We start from the raw sequence: 21,743 nt of genomic DNA, 5'->3' as shown, positions 1-21,743 counted from the left end.
GCTGCTGTCCGTGCACGTTGCTCTGCCCTGCACCTCCCAGCTACGCGCTGCTGGGAGGAGAGGGGGTCGCGCACCGCAGCCGCGGCGCCCGTTCCACCCCGCCGGCTCCCACCGCCCGCCACGCCGCTCGGAGGTGGGCCCGCTCCTGTCCCCCTCTTCCGACCCTCGGCTCCCGCCTGCGGGGCTGCTCGGCCTCCCCTTCCCTTGCCCGGCTTCGCGCCCTCTCGGGTGGTGAGCCCAGTTCTGCCGCCCTTGGGCAGCTGAGGTGACGGGCCCGGGCTTAGCCCAGCGGCCGTCGTGCCGCTGTGTTGGGGGGCCTCACGCCTGCTGCGGGGGTACTGGAGCGGGAGGTTGCCGTGCGGGAGCGGCCTGATGGCGGCCGTTAGTGTAACGCCCCGTGCTCTGGCGCGGGAGCATCGGGGGTGGGGGGGGGAATATGCCTGGGGGCGGTGATTTATATACTACTGATGTGTGCCCACCTTGACCGACGTGGTCTTTACCAGGAGGTGACGGTGGTCATAATGGGTAGTTGGAAAACTGTGTAATTGGTAAGAGAAATAGGAGATGGATTCAGTATTAGGAATTTTTCACTGTTGTTATTATGCCTGTTGAAATGACCTTAAGTACAAACTAGAGGACTAACATCTTCCTGTTTGATACCCAGACCCTACAACATAAAACCCATGTTGCTACAGTTCTTGGTCCACCATTTTTCAGCCCATCAGCTTTTTAGACACTGTTAGTGTTAAAATGTTACTTCCTCCTTTCAGTTTCTCTTTCAGCAAAAGCATCAACTTTAATTTCATTTCATCACTTAAATGAGTTCAGCTGTACTGTACAGCCAGCCTTCCTGCTTACATTTTATTTTCATCCATACCTATTAGTCAGTGTATCTCTTGATCATACTTAGTCCCAGCCAGATCTTGACTGAAGCCAAAAGCAATAAATAAAAGGCAGTAGATACTTCAGGTTTTGCTTTTCTAAATGTGTGTTTTTATATTCACATTTAAGTGCACAAGATGCAGTGCTGTGTATCATGAATGCCTGTTCTCAGTCGCTTGCTGAAGCCTCAGCAGCATGTGCTTGGAGTTGAGTTTGTCTTATCTTTTTCTGACAGAGTTTCTCTTGGGTCTGCTTTAAAGGTGTAAAAGGAGAAGTAGAAAAATTGTGTACAATGTCACTGTTGTGTTCTGTGTCAGCATAATTCTATGTAAAGTAGAAATGCAGGATCTAGCTAATTCCAGCCTCTGTTGAGGAATATGAGGCATCATTTTAAGTTGCTACAGAAGAAAAAGGTTGTTTTCTGTTATGATTGATACTTGAGCGTTCTTTGGCATATTGAGTCCAGAAGGATTTGTCAATGTGGTAGTGCATACCTATAAAAATGTGGGGTGTGAGAGAGGAAGAGTTTTCAAAGTGCTGCCTTCTGCTGGCAGCATGAGGTTAAGACAGGTACTGACAACAGCTGGCTATTGAAAGTTAGTGCTGTTTGAGTGTGTTCAGCTCTGTGTCATTTGAATCTTCTTAAAATGTCACTCCATATTGCCTGACCAACTCTACTCTTAACACTCAGAAAAAGGGAGAAAGTCAGTCATGTGAAGGGGATTTCTGCTGTTATTCTTTGACCATTGCATTTGGGAATAGGTTATATTCTTTGCATGAGATTTTGCTTCAGTCTTGTGATCAGTAAGACTAACCCAGACATGAATGAGATTTTCAGTGAAATGGCACTGTGGTTATTTTTGATACTGGAGGGGAGACCTTATAACAGTCTGCCAGTACCTAAAGGGGCCTACAAGAAACCCTGAGGGGGACTTTTTACATGGGCGTATAATGACAGGACAAGGGGGAATGGCTTTAAGCTGAACACAGGTAGTTTTAGATTAGATATAAGGAAGAAATTCTTCCCTGTGAGGGTGCTGAGGCACTGGCACAGGTTGCCCAGAGAAGCTGTGACTACCCCATCCCTGGCAGTGTTCGAGGCCAGGCTCGATGGGGCTTGGAGTAACCTGGTCTAGTGGAAGGTGTCCCTGCCCATGGCAGTGGTTGGAACTGGGAGATCTTTAAGGTCCTTTCCAAGTGAATGCATTTTATAATTTTAAATATATCACATAGCTATGTTTTTGACTGGTTGACTTGGCTCTGTATAAAATAAAATAATTACTGTTTTATCATTTCCTTCTCTTTGCAGATACAAATGACCCTTCTGTTAAACTGAACCATGAGTCTTGCATTACACAATCTGCTTGTTTGTTGTCGTCGTCTTGAAAATGAGAAAGCTGCGGAGCGAAGGGTAACAAGTTTTCTTTTGGTGTGTGTGCCTCAATTAGCAGTGAAGGGAATCATTAATAATTCTTCTTCTTGAAATACATTTTCAGAAGGAAATTGAAAATTTCAAGCGACTTCTCCGTGATTCTGAAACAGTTCTCCAGCTGGACCGGAATTCTGATTCTAAACAAGGAAAGCAGCTCAACTGGGATGCTGTATTTAGGTAGTTTTCATTGGGTTTTTTTTTTCCTTTTTTTAATGGTTGCAGTTTTCTTATTTGAAACATCATTCTTTTGTTTATTGGGACTCTTTTAATGCTGATCTTTCTACAGATTGATTTAGTCTTCTTGTCAGCTTGTAAACAAGAAGTGACTTGTGTTAGTCTCTGAAGGAAGTAAGTTTAAAATAGCCAAAATGCAACACATGCAGAAAACATAACTGCTAGGAAACTGATCATTAATTAATTGATTGTTTTTTCTTGCAAAAAATAATAGTTGCTTTCTTTTATTGAAAATTATCCTCTGCATCTGAATTTCAATGTGTAGTTCATATGTAGATTGTAGATAGCTCATTAGAATGTTTTGTGTTCCTGAGTTCTTCAAGATACAGTGGAAGGAGTGTGGCTTGTGAATTAAAGAAGCTGGGCTCAGGTTTGTAGAGTCCCTTTTCTTATATAATGTGCTTTAGGTGTACTGTGAGACTGGTCTGAGTGTTTGTGCAATCTCTTCTTAGAGCAAGTGGACCCAGTGTTAAATTTCACGTTAAAAGTGCTTCTGAAGTGTTAGCTTTCATAGGCTGGTCAGCTTTCCATTATGTTTTTAATTGCTCAGCATTGGAGTAGTTCTTGTTTCAAAGCTATACCACTAATACCACAAGAGGTATTTATAAATTCTGTATGTTTCTTTTGAGATGGCCAGAAATACATTAGAAATGCACAGGAGAAATACAGAAATACAGATTCTGAACTGAATATAAATAGGAGGCCAGAAAATTGACAGTAACTGCTAGTGACAAAGCCAGTGAAAGGTTTAATCTGTTTTTAGATCTAAAATGTAATCATGTTAATTTTTAACAATAGTGAAATAGGACTTGGAAGTTTTTCCCCAGTAAAAACAGTGAAGAATATTTCTGACTGTTTTGTTGTACAATGTTGCAGCTTAAATAGAAAAACTTGTCATTGGGTTTTTTTTTCCCTAATTATAAGTTGTATGTTTAGCATTATACAAAGTTTAAAGGAAAATTTAGTTTCTAAGGTGCTTCTGGATTATTTTAGAATTTACAGCTCCTTTAATAGATTATTTCTGTCATTCTAAAGCTGTAATATATTTCAATTAGTCTTCGTTATTTAGAATTGTGAGAAGAACAAGCACTGACACTGTAGGCTAAAACTGTAATTACCTATTTTTCTTTAGTCATAAACGTGCAGATAATTAATCTTTTTTGTTTTTGAAGTGTCTTGCAGAAGTATTTCCAGAAAGAAATGAAAACCCTGCAGCTGACAAAACCAAATGCATCTGCTTCAACCCAAACTACCAGACAGAAAAAAGTGCAAGAAGTTGGAAGCTTAGTCAAATATTTAATCAGATGTGCTAATAAAAGTCAGTAACATCTGTTCATATGGAATTACTTTTTTGTTTTGGTGCTTTGTTTTCAACTTTGAGTTTTTACTCTGATGCAAGTTACCAGGGTAGGGTTCATGCACTTCCAGGTGTTCACAATTTAAATATCTTGATGTGAATCAGTCCTTTGTGCTCTTTCTCTGTCCTTGTTGATATTCACAATGCCTTTTTCTAATTATTCAATGGGTATATAACTGTTTTGTCCTCTCATAAGTAATTTATTCCTTAGAAGCTATTTAAGATGATACCTAAGAGAACTGTTTCTGAACTGTTGAGGTGGGGGTTTTTTTAATTATTTTTAAATACACATTTACAAATAATTTGTTTGGTACTCAAGATTTATTTGGTACACTTTAGGTTAATTACAATCTCACATTCTTTCTTCATATAGGAAGACCCAGGCTGAAATGTCAGGAACTTCTGATTTATGTGCTGGAAATTATAAGAGATCCAACAAGTTGTGCTGCATGTGGATCTGATTGTAGTAGTATACTCCTTAAAGATATTCTCTCAGTAAGGAAATATTGGTGTGAGATATCCCAGAAGCAGTGGTCAGGTAACGTTTTTAAGCCTACAGCAAATGTCTTTTCCTATTATAGAAGCATGATTAGGTACATTTTGCTTTCTTTATGCCCTGTTGTGTGAGGTGCTACACAAAAAGTGGACTAAAAAAGTGTCAGCCTTGTAAGCTTACAGTTGAATTAAAGCAGCAAAGATTGGGAATTGATTTTTTTTTTTTTTTTCTTTTTCATCCTGTTTGCCTCTTGCTTGCTGAGCATGTGTACTCATATAGAATCAGGTTCTATATGAGTTAATATATGAACACATGGTCTCCACAGGGCTTAATATGTGTAACAAATCCATGGAATGTGTGCGCTGCAAATGTGCTCCTGTTCACAATTTATTAGGTAGTGGCTGGTGTAGGTTTGATAAAGTATTACTATTGAATTTTATTATCAGAGTTTTGTTGGCTTATGAAGGTCCTAAAAAGCCTGTTGTGTCACTGTTGTTATATGCACATATTTCATACATAAAAAAAAAGCCAACCTAGAAAGCTTAAGATTTCAATAGATAAAAGCAGATTTAAAAGTTGTGTGATGACAATGCATGTAACCTGAACTGAGTGGAAATACAGATAGGATTTTTCACTTTTCAGAGGATTGAATTTGACTCCAAGATATTATTTATCATGGAGAATATTTTTTATGTATTTTGAATCATTTGATGTGTGCTGAGCTCTCAACTCATCTGTTTTTATTTGTTGATGGACTAGAAGAGTAATTTGGAAAAAAAAAAAGGTAATTAGAAGTTTTGCAGTTGTGTTTGCTGCATGTTGCATGTACAGTTTTGGAGAAAGTGTAGAAATACTGTATTTGCATGGTGTAGTGCTGTAAAATCAATTTAAATTCCTGAAAAGCATTTTATGAGAAAATACTCTGCTTTGTAGCTTGAGAAACTGCTGAACTACAGAATGGAAATCAACCTGCAAAAAACTCAGAAGAGAGGCCTGGTGATACTGGGAATGAAGGGGGGGGGGTGTGTGTGTGCAGAAAACCCCCGCTGAAGGCTGGTAAAGCAGAGCTGTGGTTTGGTAATTAGAGAGCCTGAGGGTGAGATCTCAGAAGTTAAAGAATTTGGTACCATTTGACCATGGATGTAGGACTTGAAGCCTCAACTGCATAGGAAAGCTGCCCGTGATGAGGAGCCAGTGAGTGGGGTAGAAGACAAAGGGCTGTAAGCCTGCTGGTCAGATAGGGAGGCTGGAAGCTGGAATTCAAAGTACTAGACAGGAAAGGCATTTGAAGAATTGGGTACTTGGGTAGAACTGGTGGTAGGTGGGTAGGGAATGAGACAAGTAACCAGGGATGTTAAAGACATGTTGAAGAAGTCACAGAAGGGAAGCTAAGACTGAGTGTCACAGGAAGTATACATGCAGATTGCATGAGGAGCCTATGAGAGTTACTGTGTGGCAGTTAGGTAGGTTAGGAACACAGAAGTTAGCTGAATCTGTGTATGGGTGGAAGCTTGGAAGAGTGACAGAAGAAATGTTGGCATTAGATCTTAAGGGGCACAGTTGAATTCAGTTACTGAACTGAGGCTGGACTAATGGTCATAAATCTAGAGGAAGTCAGACTTAAATCCATTAAATGAAGCAATCTGCTTTTATTAAAGGAGAGATATGAGCTTTGTAAAGGTTATCATAACCTTTTTTAGCAATTCCACCTTGTTTATAATTCTTGGAGTACAATGGAGAAGTCTGTTTTCTACTTACAAAATCAGTGATCCGGTACAGCAGTTGAGAGTAAACATGGATTCCAGTTCTTGGCCAAAGTTAGATAACAAGTACTGATTTCACAAGGCACTCTTATCTGCTGGAAATTCTGAGCTTCTGAATGTTTATAGTCGTGTTTGTGAAAATTATGACAAGCTGTCATATTGGCCGCATTATCAAAGGAGTCCTGTGAGGCCAGTAGAAGCTGAACTTAATCTTACTAAAAGAAACTCGAAGCTGCGTGAATTTCCATGTAATGGAAATATGGGGGAGCCTCAGTTTCAACTGTTCTGATTGGTTTACCTACTCCTTTTACACCAAATTCTTTGTTAGTGTATGTGTGGCTGTAAATTGTTTCCAAGTATTTTATTGTGTATTCTGCAACAAATGGAGCCCCTGCTCTACTTGATGTAGAGTAGAAATTGAGCATGGAAGTAGTTGTGCAAATTGATCATGAGGTGGTAGGTACTTTGCTCAGTGTAACACAAAGCAGACTGTATCGCAGGTCAGAATGAATATAACTTTACTTCCAGTGTAGACTACATGCTTTATTTCCCACGTGCACATTCCCCCTGCCCTGTTAACTTTTGTGAATAGCGAAATGCAGGTCAATTCAGAATGATCATTTCTATGTATTTAATGCAATAGTTTGCTTCCAGCATTTTTATGTAATCTTCTGTAGTATGTATGCATATACATGTTTTTATATTTATAACATATTTACACATTATGTCATAAAGACTTTTTTTTTTAATATGTTTGCAGAGTTGCTGGTCCTGTATGGCCAATTGTACCTCAAACCTTCTGGGAAGATTAATAGAGTCTTGGTGGCTAGGATAATTCACACACTTGCAAGGGGGTACTGCTTCCAAACTGATGGGTTGAGTTCTGATATGCTTATCTTCTTTTCAAAAGCAATGCAGTGTGCAAGGTATGTTGCAAGTGCTCCTTTTGTATGCTAATACTTACTTATAAAGATAGCTCATTTTAAGTATTTGGGATAATACCTGCATAATAGCAGGTAATACTTCTTCAGGCATATTTTGTTCTGTCTTTGAATTCCAATTTAATAAATTACTGAAAATATTAACTTCTGGATTTAGTGGGCAAATAATATTCTAAATATAGTTACTTGCTAGTATTCATGTTTAAACAATTCCTGTGAAAAGAAATGAGATTATTTATTTTGGAAGTTTGAGTGTTAGATTTATGTTGCAGGCAAGAGAAGAGTGCTGCAGGCCTGGATCATATTGTTGGAGCAATGAATATCTTCTGCAATAAGTTTGCTGTCAACTGTCGCATACGGATTTGTAAATTAGGGGAAGAAATTTTGCCTACAGTCCTTTATATATGGACTCAATATAGACCAAAGGATTCCCTGAAGGAGTCAATAATTGAGTTGTTTCGTTTCCAAGTTCATATTCATCATCCAAAGGGTGCAAAAGCTCAGGGAAAAGGTACAGCAAAAGTTATTTGAGTTTTTTGGAGTTTTTTCTATCACTGTATGCGATTGTTTGAATTGTGCCAGCTTTCTGAATTTTGATACTGAGTCTTGGAAACATTAATGGGAGTGATGATTACTTGTCAGTAGTTTTATGCTATAGATTAATATTGAGTGAAAGTGAAAATGAGTTTTCAAATTGTATGCAGTAAAAGAATATTAATTGTATTAAGTCCTTTAAGGGTTGGGGTTTAAATTTTTTAAATCAAAAGGTGATTTTAAAGAATCAAAGCATACAATATTTGGGGAAGGGAAAGAATATTTTGGGTTGTTTTTAGATTGTCACATGTGGTCATATCTTACGAGGTCTGTTTAAGCCTAAAAATTACTACTATGGTCTAAATCTGACTTACTGTATAAAATTTTTCACAGAAGATCACTCAGTAACTCTGCTTGTCTGTCATGGCCTATTTCAGTTACAGCATCTTTTTAAAGGTGTTGGTTTTTTTTTACATTGTCTACAAATGGCAAAGAGTTTATAATCAGTCCAAATTTATCCATTGCATATCATAGTAGTCTTTACAGTTAGAAAAAGAACTGTTTATTACAAACTTTGTTCCTTCCCTAATTACTTGTATACACTGATTAAATTCTCTTTAACCTTCTCCACTTTTTTATTTTATTCGTTCTCCATTATAAGGCTTGTTTTGCATGTCTGCATTTGTTAAGCTTTTTGTGCTTTACTCTGATTTTGGCTGTACTTTGCATCGTCTAGGTAGGTGTGTATTTTACATCATACAGGTAGGTTTGCATATTGTATCCATACAATGTGGTACAGGTTATCTTTTCATTGATTTTGCAGGTACAGGTGCATATGACTCAGAAAAATGGCAAAGTATCTTATATAACCTGTATGATCTGCTGGTGAATGAAATAAATCTCATCAGCAGTAGAGGAAAGTATTCTTCAGCCTCACGTAATATTACTGTAAAGGAAAATTTGATTGAATTAATGGCTGATATTTGTCATCAGGTAACGTTTTTATTTGAATATAAAGTTGACTATTTATTTGCTGTGTTGTGCGTTTTACTTTTTTAGTGTAATAGGCTTTAGCATTTCCTCAGAATCATTTACTGATGTATTAGTACCTTTTGTCTGTGTTCTGTTGTGTTTAATTACTAATTTTTGTGCAGTTTAGAAGTGTGTGGCTCCTAAATCACACTAGATTTCACTAGTGTTGTTTATTAGACTATAAAGAAAGGTTCTGTTGTAGTAAAGAATAATTCTGATTGCCTCTTAAGAGGCTTTATGCACAGTAAAAAATAGACCAGTTTATCTTATCATTTCAGTTTTCCCTACATTTTTTTTTTATTTGCATACTTCTTTATTTCTCTTTATAAAAGGTTTTTACAGAGGATACCAAAGTTCTGGAAGTTACCCAGTCTTATGCTGTTTCACAAAGAGAGCCCAATGATGAAACCTTACCAAGCAAGCGCAGGAGGATTGAACTAGGCTGGGAGATAATTCGAGACAACCTGCAAAGATCCCAGAAGGATTTTGATGTCATACCTTGGTAATACCATCTTTACATGAAATAAATATCACTACAGACATCTTTCTACATTTACATACTTCTGAATGTGCTTTCAGATGAAGTGTCTGGGCATGCAGACATAGATCTAAGCACTCAGATTAGGTTATCACAGCATTTGGAAAGTAATGAGTAGTGTTTGTGGCACTCTTGCTGTAAAAATTTTGTATCTTTGGTTTCCTAAGAAATAACATGAGGCCTGGTAAACTGTGTGGTAGTGTATAAGATATTACTGCCTCTGATTTTTTTTTTTTTTTTTTTCCTCGTCTCTTGTTCTAGATATTGCCATTCTTTATGTAAGTGTTGTGTATGTGATCCAGCTTGTTAGTATTAGGAAGTGAACGTGAGATTTGCTGGTTTCTTAAGCTGGCTGTGTCACAGGACAGCAACCGTTAACAGTTTGGGCTGGTTCACACAGTTTGTCATAATATCTGGCCTAAAAACTGTTGAAGGGCAAGGCCTAGCACCTTAACTTGGACCTTGATAGGGGATCATTTTTTTTGATGAGGGTGTTCTGCCCTTGAGGTATAGCTACATACCGTCTTCCACTGACTGCTGCAGGAGGATTCTGTAGCAGAGAGCTTGACAGGGAATCAAGCTAAAAGACCACAGCTAGACTTTTCCAGAACTAACCAGTTGTAGTCCTAAGCCCAAAAATGTTGACTTTTTAGCTGCAATAGATTACACCAGATGTTTTTTTCCGTTAGTGCTCCTTTCTGTCTTTTCTTGGAAAAGTGCTGTACAAGGCTCCACAACAGTGCAGCTGCTTATGATCTGAGTCCTGAGCTGGGGTGGCGGGTTTCTGTGTGTGTAGGTATGTGCGTTTATTGCTCTCAGTATTGAGGCAAAGTGCCTGTTTTGAGTAATTAACATGCCATTTGTGTGGAGGTGACCATCTCCAAGAAATACCACAAGTATTGTAATTTGAGTAGAGTTGCAACCATTGCTAAGAGCAGCATCCTTCCAACGTACCATGCCCAGCTTAACATTTTGTTCATTTGATGAATTTTACTTCTCTTATCTGAAGAGATGTTGCTGTAATGTTCTGTTTATGTAATTTCACCCTTAAGGCTACCCCGTGGGTCAGAATGTATAACAGGCCAGTCCAGGAGAAGGAAAAAAAATCTTTTTTTTCCTGAAATTTTCTTCCCTTGTAGTCAGAAATCAGTGAAGTCGGCTTGTAAGGAATTATTGGTGATAGTGAAGCAAGGTGAGCAGGCTTTACAAGTGAAAACAGTACTAATACACAATCTTTAACCTTTGTTAGTAAACAAATCGGCTCAATACTGGAAAGTATAAATGTAAAATGACAATTGGAGAGCACTTTGTTCATTTGCTTTTGAAGACACAGATTTACATATGTTTGATATTAATTGCTTCACTTTGTGTTTTCAAGGTTACAGATTACAGCTCAATTAGTATCAAAGTATCCCATGAGTCTTCCTAACAGTGAGCTACCTCCCTTACTCAGTGTACTTCACCAGTTACTGCCTCAGCAGCGCCGAGGAGAAAGGACCCCATATGTGCTGAAGTGTCTTAGAGAGATGGCTTTGTGTCAAAACCGGAAGACTGATTTGAAAAGTAGCCACAAGTTGGAGCTCCAGAGAATCTGGGCAAAGATTTGGTCTCTTACCATTCGTAGTGTTAGTTTCCAGCAAATTGAAGTGGAGAGCTTTGGGCTACTTGGAGCTATGATTCAAGGAAATCTTGTTGTGACAGATAAAGAACTCTGGAAAATATTTTCAGGACCTGCATGTAAGCCTTCAAGGTAAAATGGGAAGCAAGGATAATATTTTTGTGTCTCATTCACATTGCTATTGTTGTGCAGCCAAAATCACTGTATTATTCAAAATAACATTATTGTTGTGGCTGTATTTCTGTTCAAGAACTGTACAAATTTGTGTTTTAAGCATTTGAAATGGGCATAAATACAGATAATCATAAATACATAAATTTCAGACATAAATCTAAAAGCAGGCAGAGGAGAAGAGGCAAGCATCTTCAAATGTAAAATGACTAAAAACATCAAATGGAAAGTGAAAGCAAAGTTGATTTTGGGAGTTAAAAAGTATGTTTTCTTCTAGATTTTGATTCTGAAATGAGTATTTGGAAACAGTCTAAAATAGACAGGAAATGTCTGTAATAGCCAAAATGTGGCTTTTGAAAACACAGATTTTTTAAAAAGGTGCTTTCCAGTATGTGTGCTTAATAACTTGCTTATATACTTGATGCTCCCTGAGCATGCAGAAGTAGTGACTTCGCTTTAGAGTGCTAAGTACCACATTGTTTCTCACAGATGCCCTGTGTTCTCTTTTTGTTACAGTTCTGCTGTATGTTGCTTATCATTATTGATGACTGCCTATTCAGTGCCAGAAAATTTAGATGTAGGAATGGAACAGAATAATTCTGAAAGAAATCTGGGTTCCGTGTTAAGGCAAGCAATAATGAAATGGCTACTGTCCAGCTGTTTGGAAGAAGAAATGGAAGAATGTGCAGAGTTGCCTCCTGTGCTCTGCAGGTAAAGTCTTTGTGGCCTATTTTTATATGTAAGTTCACTCTGTGACACAGGAGATTACACAGGAAAAAGTGGATTTACAGAATTGCATAATATTAGTGCTTTGGTAGAGCTTACAGAGTTTGTAAGCTTATTGTGGAATGTCATTCTGGGGCCATAATTTACTTATCTGTCCATAGCACAGCAGATACTTGAACTATGTTTAAAACCTTAAGTGAAAACTTAAGCTGCTTCGAAGATATGCAGTTGATCTGGTGAATTGTTGAGTGTACTTCAGGAATCCCAAGAGCTTGTCTGATGGTGAGAAACTACAAAATGATTTTCTTTTTCTACAGTGATTTTCCTCATCTTATATTACAAAAGATTCTTGTGAGCCTTACAATGAAGAACTGTAGAGCTGCCATGACTTTTTTCCAAAATGATGCTAAATGGTATGTTTTTAATCAATCTTTATAGATACTTAAGCTTCTTATATTTGTCAGTTTAGCAGGCAGGGATAATGAAATGCGTAATTCCTCAAGCTCTTTTGCATCTTTCTGTATAACACCTTTGAGACCCCATGAAAATAACAGTGCTTTTGTGATTTGTTAAGATGGTTTAAGCGTGTGTTAAAATAGTCTTTTGCTGACAGTCAAAGCTTCAGGTACTGAACAAAATACCTTATATGGGCTATGTGTATTATTAATCTTCAGCAATTTAGCTAAATATTTGTCTCTTTATCCATAAGTACACTAGGTATATCAACTCATTATATTTTTTGAATAATTTGTAGCTTTATAGAAATACCTGTTCATGCTTTATAACATTACCTTCCATTCTCAAGGAAACATGTATCTAAAGATTTTTCTTGAAGATTAATGCTAAGTGGAAACTTGGCTAGATGCTTACTGTTCATACATCCTCATGCCACTCCACCTGTATTTGTGGCCCTGGCCTCACGTTGCTTGATTCTGTCAGAGTCAGTCTTACAAATGCTGTTGCATATTTCAGTGATACGTATGTTCAAGCCCTTGGACTATATCCAGTTTCCTCCTAATAAACTAAAATGTGTATAACTTGTTCTGATGAAATATAAGACCTTCCTACTAGAAGCTAAAAATACTGTTTTCAGGGTGTTTTTGAATTTCTGTGCCAGTTGTGTGAAGTAGATTGAGGTCAGTCATCTTAATGCAAAACAGATGCTGCTATATGAACTACAGTAGAACATAGGATGCGTGTGCAGACTTCACTTTTGCCTGCAGTTTCTTCAGATAGAGCTAAAGTTGTATCCATTGCCAAATCAAAGTCACCTCAGAAATTAGAAATCAACCAGAGTTTGGAAACACAAAAAGATAAAGTACTTTATTTTGCTTTTTTTTTTCCTTGTATATAAATGATGGTTTTAAAGTCTTGTAAGTTGTATACTGACTGCTAAGAATTATGTCTCCTCTTGAAGTGTGCAGCACTTGCAACGGAAAGAAGAAAGCAATTTTTCCGATGTTGAAGAGCTGTATCTGCAGACAACATTTGATGAAATGGATATTTTCACTAATTTTGCAGTAAATGTTGCAGATAAAAATGTGACTGTTTCAAGACTTGCTGTTAACCAGAATCTTAGGGAAACATTGGAGCAATGTCTTTTAGCAATGGCAGAAAAGCTTTTAAGCATCCATGCTTCTAAGGTAAGGTGGAAATGACTGTTACATCTTTGTGCTTCCAAACAATATGTTTTCAAGGCCAAAGTACATAGATTTTAATTCCTTTTGCCACGTAAAGTTGAACAACAAGCATTTTAAAAACTATATCCAATAATACAAAATAGAGAAGTCTGCATTTTTTTATGGATATTTTGCCAATGATGTTATTTTCAAAATTATGGGAATACACAGAAGCTGTATAGAAGTGGAAATGTGTGCAAAGTTGCCACATAAACCACTTGCCCTGCTTTTTTGTGATGTTGGTTTCAGTTTCTGTGCCCCTGTAATGCTTTAAGCCCTTGCCAGTTTTCAGCCAAGATAGCCTGAGACCCAGAGGTCTCAAATATTTAGGGTTTGTAAAAAAACACAGCGTGTGTAAAGGACTAGTTGTAAAAGAAAACTGCAAGTATGGGTTATATTAGCAGTGACTTTAGGCAGCATCTGAAATACTGCATCCAGTTTTAGGCCTCCCAGTGCGAGGCACTTCATGCATGCAGAAGAGGCCACTGAGATGGTAGGAGCTCCGAACAATTCTGTGTTTTGATGAAGAAGTTTCATGATAAACCACTGGTATTTATACTGTGTGTTTTAGTCTAAGGTGGTTACAGCAGAACACCTTGTCAGATGTGCCAGTCTCTTGACTGGTGTTCTTGGCTGCTATTGCTACACTGGTATATTTAAAGAAGAGGATGCCTGTAAATCAGAGCTGTTCCAGAAGGCTAAGGTAAGCGGCAATGCATTCGGGAGCTATTAAAAATGAAATAAACCATTAAATAGAAATAATTTAAAAATTCTATTCATATTGTCAGTACACCAATGCATCAGTTTTGCAGGGCAAAGTATTCTAAATACCGATATGTTTCTGAGTCACCCCTTTTTAAATATAAATAAATAACAATGGACATGTAGACATGTCCTTAGGTCTTTCATGCAGGAATTTAAGATCATTTGGTGGTTTCAACTGGTACGAAGACAGCTATAATTATTATTATTGCTGATACTACTACTACTGCTATCAGAAGTTATTTCTTGCCTAAATATGGAAACCTCAAACTTACACATCATGGAGAGATGCTATATTTTTCTTTTGTAATGAAAGTGTCAGTGTTACAGACAGGTCTGGGCCATTTTTTTGTCACAGAACAGAAAGTGTGAAACAAAAATCAAAGAAAGAAAAAAGGTCAAAACTCATTGATACACACTATATGCTATATAGTGTGTATTTCATATAAAGCTATATGAATGAGAGTGTATGAGTGAGAATCATAACCTTTTGTCTCTGTGTGCACTGTGTCTGTACCAATGGATAAAGGAATGTAACTGGTATTTTAACTGTTGTATTTTTAGTCTCTCGTTCATTATGCTGGAGAAAGCATTTCTCTTTCTAACAACAAACTAAATGAAGATGCCCAGATCAACTCACTGAGGACTTTGATAATGCAGTGTACAAAATGCTTATGCAATTGTGTGAAGGTAAAGCTTTTCAAGGAATTTATATTTCTTTCTTCATTAATGGGATCATGAAGTGAATATCATATATATGGTACCTGAAAAAAATGAATTAACCTATCTTGCTTTCTTACAGAACAGTGCTAATAAAATGCACTCTGATATATTCCTGCGTTTGTTAACATCGAAATTTATGAATGACCTTGTAGATACTTGCAAAAATCTGGTAAGTATTTTCCATTGTTTCTGATGTCTGCTTCTAAATTCAGTGCTCTTCTGCAAGAGGATTGTTTTTACATTATAATAGTTTGGAGGAAAACCAAATTACTGAAAAACTGAACCAAAATACATTGAGTTTTATAGAGGATTTCTAACTGGAAACTTTTCTATTTAGCAGTTGAACACAGGCATAGGGGAAAAATGAGATCAGATGGATAAAGTTTAATGAAGGTTAGCATGCCAACTGACATTGAAAACCAGTGTATGTTATTTTTGGATTTTTATTTAATACTGTATTGAAGTAGAAGTTTTATGCCACGGGAAGAATTTCTATAACATATAACACTTTAATGCACTTCTAAACTTCTAAAAGCTTCTGTTTCGTTTGTATTTTCATGAACTTATGTGCCTTAGAACACTTTGAAGGTGTTTATTTTGTAGATATTGAATCTAACTGTAAATGACTCCTTTCTCACTGAAAAAAGTAATACGGTTGCACATCATTGTGTTTAGCATAACTCTTAAAATGTCTTGTTTTGGCATATTGTCCTGTAATCAGATTTGAGTAGGCAAAATCCTTTTTTTTTCAGATGAGGAGAAGCTGAGAGTCTTACCTTCTGTTAGCTTGTCATCTGGTAGGGAAAGCAGTACTTAATTTGCCCTCGAAAATGCCATATGCATTCTTTTAATTTCTCTGTAATTATGTAGTGAGAAGTTTGAGAGTCTCATAGGGAGAATCGTTTTTCAGATACTGACAATATCCTTGGCACCATCTAAAACACAGAGACTAGTACCTGGCTTAGGAAGCTTCTATCCTAAAGAGAATAGTTCAAATCAAAGAATTCACATGTGTAGAAGATTGATTTATTCCAAAGGCTGAAATTCATCAATTCAGTGTAGCCCATATTGAATTCAGCCATTCTAGGTCACTGGGAAACAGTAGTCTATTTCCTTGTCTTACGCCAACTTTAAAAGTATGTGGTATTTTTGTCAGATGACATTTACTGGAAAACCAAGCATACTGGGAGAAGTGGATCTAGTCGGTAATGATCCTGAGGAGAGTATAATGGAAGGAGATAACCAGGTATCTGATGATCTGTTTGATGATCCTGCTGTGACTGGCATCCGTGATACAAGTGAATCTAGTGAGATGCAAAATGTAACAGGTAAGTCTTCTTTGTGTCCAAAACTATTTGCAAAAGCTAATTTTTACAGATTGCTCTTTGTTTGCTTAAAAGACAGCGAGATACAAAACTGTGTTGCTTTATTAATAGTTGAAGCAGGTATTGATTGAACCAAGTACTTTCTAAACAATAATTCTTTTGTACGTCATTAGTGTTTTAAAGATATTCATGAATTGTTCTAGCTCGTTTAGAAGGGAGTTTATTTTTTATTTTATAAATAGTAGAATGCAAGCAGAGAAGCTGGCAAACTTGTTCAATGTCAAGCAGAATTGTTGGCAAAGAGGAGACTGAAAGGTGTGTCTGTAGGACGCTTCTCTCTGTCATTAGACCGAGCTTAATTTTCTCTAAAGTATTCCTATTTAACTTTCTCCTTTTCCTGATAAGTAGTTATTGACAGGATTGGCTTTCTTGTATCTCTGGACCTGCAGAGGTACAAGAGCATGAATCCTGTTAGGAGCTACAAGTTCTGATGTTCTTTTTTTTTTAAGTTCTTTCTTAAAATGGTGTGTATCTTAGTTTATAATCAGGACTATGTCTTCCAATTATTATTGAATGAGAAGGAAATCAGGGTGTTTATTAATGCCACAAACAGCAGCTAGTCTGTTTTCCCTATCATTTTGAATTATCTCTAGACGTATCTTCTCGAACCATCTAATAAATAATTCTAATATATAAAGTTTGCAATTGCAGAAAGTTACAAGAGTTCTACATGTGACAGAAAAATTGCATTTGTAACTACTTTGTTTAGGTTATAATTGACATTTCAATGAGGGTATTAGCATAGCATTCATTATAATAGTTTCAATTTTGGGAAAGCTTTGAATCTGTAGTTTAAAATACATCCTGAGTTATAGTTAACAGCACAAAAGAGCACAGTTGTAGATAGTGAACTCAGCAGACTGTAACCTTGATGGAGAAATCAGCCATATATAAAAAAATTAAAAGCCTCCGTTTTAGAGAAAGCATTTGAAAAAGTGGGAAACACACTCAAGAAGCTGTTACTGATACAGTAACTTCTTAATAACAAATAAATATAAAGGTTGCTAGTATTCTATCTATTCTGGAAATATAAATTAGTTTTGTAAAGACCTGAAATGTGATCAGGTTGTTGTTGGTTTTTTATGGTCCTTGGGGAAGCATTTCTTACATGAAAATCTTATTTTCAGGTGCTTTGAGTCCATTAGCTGAAGAACAGTTGACAAAGCAGGATTTACTTCTCCTTGAAATCCTGAGATTCTTATGTATTTGTGTAACTACAGTCCAAATTCAAACAGTGAGTTTTGGAGTCTCTGATATACGGAGGAAGCTGTTAATGCTTACTGATGGCAGTGTCTTTGACGGTGCTAAGCCACTGCACCTGCATGTGGTGAGTGTGAGTTTTTTCTTACAGCAGACCCATCTCTGTATTTGTACTGGTTTTAAACTTGCATATTCTTGTCAATTATGTATTCTTGTCTTTGTCTTGTTGTATGTCCCCTGAGAAGACATTAAACCAGCTACTTTTAGTGTTTGGAAGTGTGTTGTAGGCCAGAAAATAAAGAGTTGATAAGTGTAAACATCCTGTCTTTATCATTAATTAATTTTTAAATAGTTAGAAATAGTGGTACAATAGGCTCTGTGTTTTAGGTTACAAAGGAAATATTTTTGACTACCAAACCAAAAAATTTCATGAGCCGTATTACTGTGTGACAGTATTTGCATGAAAAGATGGTCAGAGTCTAACATGTTATACAATAGGTATCCTTACTGCATGATTTCATGTAAGAGTTACAGAAAATGTGCTAGAGTTTTGTCTACTTATTTTCCATTTTGGTTCTTTTTTTTTTTTTGTTCCCCAGTACTTGGTCCTTTTGAAGGAGCTCCCTATTGAAGAGCACCTCTTGCCTGAAGACGATGTTCATATGCTTCTTCAGTCTCTTTCGTAAGGGAGAAACTATTCAGCATGTGTTAGAGCTGTTTTAGTTGAACAGCCAGAGGATTTGGGAGCTGTTCAGTATTTCAGGATGCTTTTTGTTTCTTTCTGTCACAGTTCCCTGTGTTCTTTGTACCGCCGAGATCAAGAAGTTTGTGAAGTAATTCTGAATAATTTGCTTCCTATAGCAGTACAGTTGGCCCAGTCCAACACAGATGCTGAAAAGACAAGACATGCACGAGGACAATTTTTGACAGTTGTTGGAGCCTTTTGGTATGTTTTGCCTATTTAATGCAGAAGTCTGTTGAGCATAAAAATTTTAACTTTTGCTATCAGTGTGAAGACTATAGTACTATTGTTTGTCTTGCTGTTGGTATCCTATGATATTTTTATCCAGCATTTAACTTTCTAGATTTTCTGTGTTGTATTTGTAGCAAGGAATCATGTTGTCCTTAAGATAGTATTAGAACAGTAAATTCTGCACTGTTGTATATTGACAAAGACTGCCTATTAAGCACGAAAGACTGAACTGTGAGCAGCAGAAACTTGTCAGACTTATTCTTAGAACTGTTTTTAGTTTATTTAAATATTTTCATTTATTCAAATCTTCTTTATTTTAGGCATTTATCTCAAGGAGGGAAATGCACAGCCCCAGTAAGAGTGGCCCTTTTAAAGTGCATGAAAGCCCTGCTTGAGGTAATCCCAGATTTTCTGGCATTCATTAGCATGTCAAGTATATACTCAAGGTGTACCTGAAAACAGTATCTGAAGATCTTTTGTATACATTAGTGTATATTCTGTTGTAGATCTTCTGTATATTTTAAACCACAATGTTAATATTCTTCAGGCTGATCCTTATTGCAAATGGGCGATCCTTAATGTGATAAATGAAGATCTATCTGTGAGCGATGCTTTTCCCCATTTTCTCGCAGATAGCCACCATCAAGTTTGCATTCTTGCTGCAAAGTCAATTACCAGGTGATAATGTAGCTCTTTTTTTCTGATGATAATAATGCTTAATTTCACTTAACTGAGTGTTACTTCTGCTACTGTACAGCTGCTCTTTTCAGTACTTCTGGGGCTTTAATCATATATGTAGAGAGAGATAAACAGTATATATATAAAGCTATGTGTGAGCAAATTTTGCACTAAGTTTATTATGCAAAACTTGAACAGGAAATAGTTAATCCTCTAGAAATAGATTATGTGCATTGCGTAGCATAGAAAGCTTTTCAAAGGATGTTAGGTTTTGTATATATATATATAGTTCTTGCATAAAAAAGGATATAATTGAACTGGAATAGGGGTAAAGGAGGGATGTTCAAAATTATGAAAAACTTTATGCATGGCTATTGGTTGCATAAACTAGAGCTCTTTAGCACAAAAAGAGCTGAAATGCAGGAGGTATAATAGAACTGCAAAATCAGGAGTGGAACAAAGTGAAGATTGGGAGTCTTTTCCAGTTTAAAGACTAGGGGACATCAAGTGAAGCTAACATGTTCTCTTGAAAATTTCTTGCTAAGAAAATATGGTTTACTTCTTCATACAGCATTCAGTTATCCTGAGTGTTATCCTACCTTCTTCAACTGTCTGAATGTTTTGAGGGATTCAAAAAGCAACAAATTCATGAAAGAAAAAATCATAATACGGTCTGGTTAGAGCATCTGTGGACAAATGTTATATTCCAGAAATTATTATGCATACAAGGCAAGCATATGGTGATCTTTCTTAGGTATCTGCTAATAGTCATGTAGAAATAAATGGCTAGAGTAACATTTTGTCCAATCCACTGTGATGTTGCCATTTTTTTTACAAAGAGCAAAGTGGGTTGGGCCTCTATCTACAAAAAAATAATAATAATTCTTTCAGACACTTTTTCCGTATTCCCGAAGTAATTCATGACATGAAATGTTGCATTACAATGGACATCTGAAGTTTGGCTTCCTGCATTTGGCAGAGGTTGTGAAACTTTTATAGTTATTTATAGAACTATATTTTCAGGCTATTCTCTACCATTTTGGCCTAACAGATAGTGTTATTGATAATGTTTGAGGCAGAGGAAGGAAAGACTGCTGTACAAGAAAGTTAAGAAGAAAATGGTGATACTCAGATAATTGGAAGCTGCTTTTTTGATGTGCACAATATGCAGTAATTCTGTGGTCTGAATGTTATGCTAATTATTATTCTTTTCTTAAAGTTTGTTTCAAGATGTGAAGCAGAGAGATTCTTCTGGAATGTCAAAACCTCTTCCCTTGAAGCTCCAGCAAAAAGCTTTTGAGAATGCGTATCTCAGAGTTCAGGAAGGAATGAAAAACCTGGTACCAACATCTAGTCATTAGTTTTACCTGGTTTTCTTTTTATGAATAAGATGGTCATTTCAAAAAGATCATGTTTTATTTTCCAAGAGCATAATTTCTTCTGGGCTTATGATATCCTGAGGTGCTGCTGAAAAAAGGTGGTAGTGAGGAAATTCCTTACACATTCAGTCACTCACTATTTAGCACATATTACAACTTTCTGCACTTTTTTACTGTATGTTCCAGACTGCTCTTTTGTATCATACGATTTATTGTTGCAGGTTTGTGTACTGTAGCAGTTGAGAGTCAAATTAAAATGGAGCCTCAATATTCTAGATGACATAGAGTGAATAAGAGGCAATGTAAATTCAATTACGTGTTCACATAATATAAAAACAGATTTATAAGCTCCAGTAAGATCATGTTTCCAGTGGTATTAAAAGCAGTGGTTTTCACAAAACCATAATTTGCTTAAAAATCTAAACTAGTTAGAAGAAATTTAAGATGAAAGAATGGTTTTACTTCACTGCAGTCGCTAGAAGTGCCATGGAGTATGTTACTGTGAAATTTCTTTAACTGTTAATTTTTCTATTAGTGTCTTAACTTTTCATCCTTCCTTGGTACCTTGCTAAGTCATCTACATCACCTACATTTTCTGCTTTTTTTTCTGTCACACTATCATATGTCTCTCTGCTGTGTTTTGTCTCTGTTCCCTTTGTCTGCTGTCTTGTAGCTTGGGCTTGCTGCTGAGACCTTATCTCTCTGTCATCTCATTTCGTATCTCTGTACCATCGCCTCCAGTTCTTTGCTGTCTTGTCTCTCTGTTGCCTTGGCTCCCTGTTCTGTCCCCTTAGCTTGCTATTTATTAGCTTCTGACCTTTCATTGCAGTTTCTTGTTACTTTTCAGTGTTTATCACTTTGTCAGCACCTTGCTTTAATAAGGGAAGGTCTCCATTTGAATTACAACGTAGTTCTTTCCTATATGCATCAGGAGCAGAAAAGAGGCTTCTTTTATGAGTCTCTCCATCATTTCTCTTCCAAGTGTGCCACATTTTCAGCAGTATTTATGCCAATGCCCCTAATTTTAAATTATTTTATGGTGTTGGGACCGGTCTTATTCAACATCTTTGTCGGTGACATGGACAGTGGGATTGAGTGCGCCCTCAGCAAGTTTGCTGATGACACCAAGCTGTGTGGTTCGGTTGATACGCTGGAGGGAAGGAATGCCATCCAGGTGGACCTTGACATGCTTGTGAGGTGGGCTGATGCCAACCTCATGAAGTTTAACCATGCCAAGTGC

General features: G+C 36.8%; 1 protein-coding gene across 1 annotated transcript in view; it reads left to right on the top strand.

Moving 5' to 3' along the window:
• ATM (ATM serine/threonine kinase) overlaps positions 1-21,743 on the top strand; it is a 61,524-nt gene continuing 39,781 nt past the window's right edge. Inside the window, exons 1-23 of the mRNA XM_062615314.1 lie at positions 1-133; positions 2,192-2,293; positions 2,379-2,491; positions 3,721-3,866; positions 4,279-4,443; positions 6,925-7,090; positions 7,378-7,616; positions 8,469-8,632; positions 9,004-9,173; positions 10,588-10,959; positions 11,515-11,709; positions 12,042-12,137; positions 13,142-13,367; positions 13,975-14,106; positions 14,730-14,855; positions 14,968-15,057; positions 16,045-16,216; positions 17,401-17,600; positions 18,073-18,155; positions 18,264-18,419; positions 18,767-18,842; positions 18,994-19,124; positions 20,344-20,464. Of these exons, the coding sequence (XP_062471298.1) occupies positions 2,222-2,293; positions 2,379-2,491; positions 3,721-3,866; positions 4,279-4,443; positions 6,925-7,090; positions 7,378-7,616; positions 8,469-8,632; positions 9,004-9,173; positions 10,588-10,959; positions 11,515-11,709; positions 12,042-12,137; positions 13,142-13,367; positions 13,975-14,106; positions 14,730-14,855; positions 14,968-15,057; positions 16,045-16,216; positions 17,401-17,600; positions 18,073-18,155; positions 18,264-18,419; positions 18,767-18,842; positions 18,994-19,124; positions 20,344-20,464 (3,411 nt within the window). The 5' untranslated portion in view covers positions 1-133; positions 2,192-2,221. The remainder of the gene's footprint in view (positions 134-2,191; positions 2,294-2,378; positions 2,492-3,720; positions 3,867-4,278; positions 4,444-6,924; positions 7,091-7,377; positions 7,617-8,468; positions 8,633-9,003; positions 9,174-10,587; positions 10,960-11,514; positions 11,710-12,041; positions 12,138-13,141; positions 13,368-13,974; positions 14,107-14,729; positions 14,856-14,967; positions 15,058-16,044; positions 16,217-17,400; positions 17,601-18,072; positions 18,156-18,263; positions 18,420-18,766; positions 18,843-18,993; positions 19,125-20,343; positions 20,465-21,743) is intronic.

The sequence above is a fragment of the Pezoporus occidentalis genome, unplaced genomic scaffold, assembly GCF_034315485.1.
Source record: "Pezoporus occidentalis ecotype Australia unplaced genomic scaffold, CSIRO_AGI_Poc_V1 ctg18, whole genome shotgun sequence".
NCBI lineage: Eukaryota > Metazoa > Chordata > Aves > Psittaciformes > Psittacidae > Pezoporus > Pezoporus occidentalis.
The sequence above is the reverse complement of the archived record's forward strand: the minus strand, read 5'-3'. Positions and strand labels throughout refer to the sequence as shown.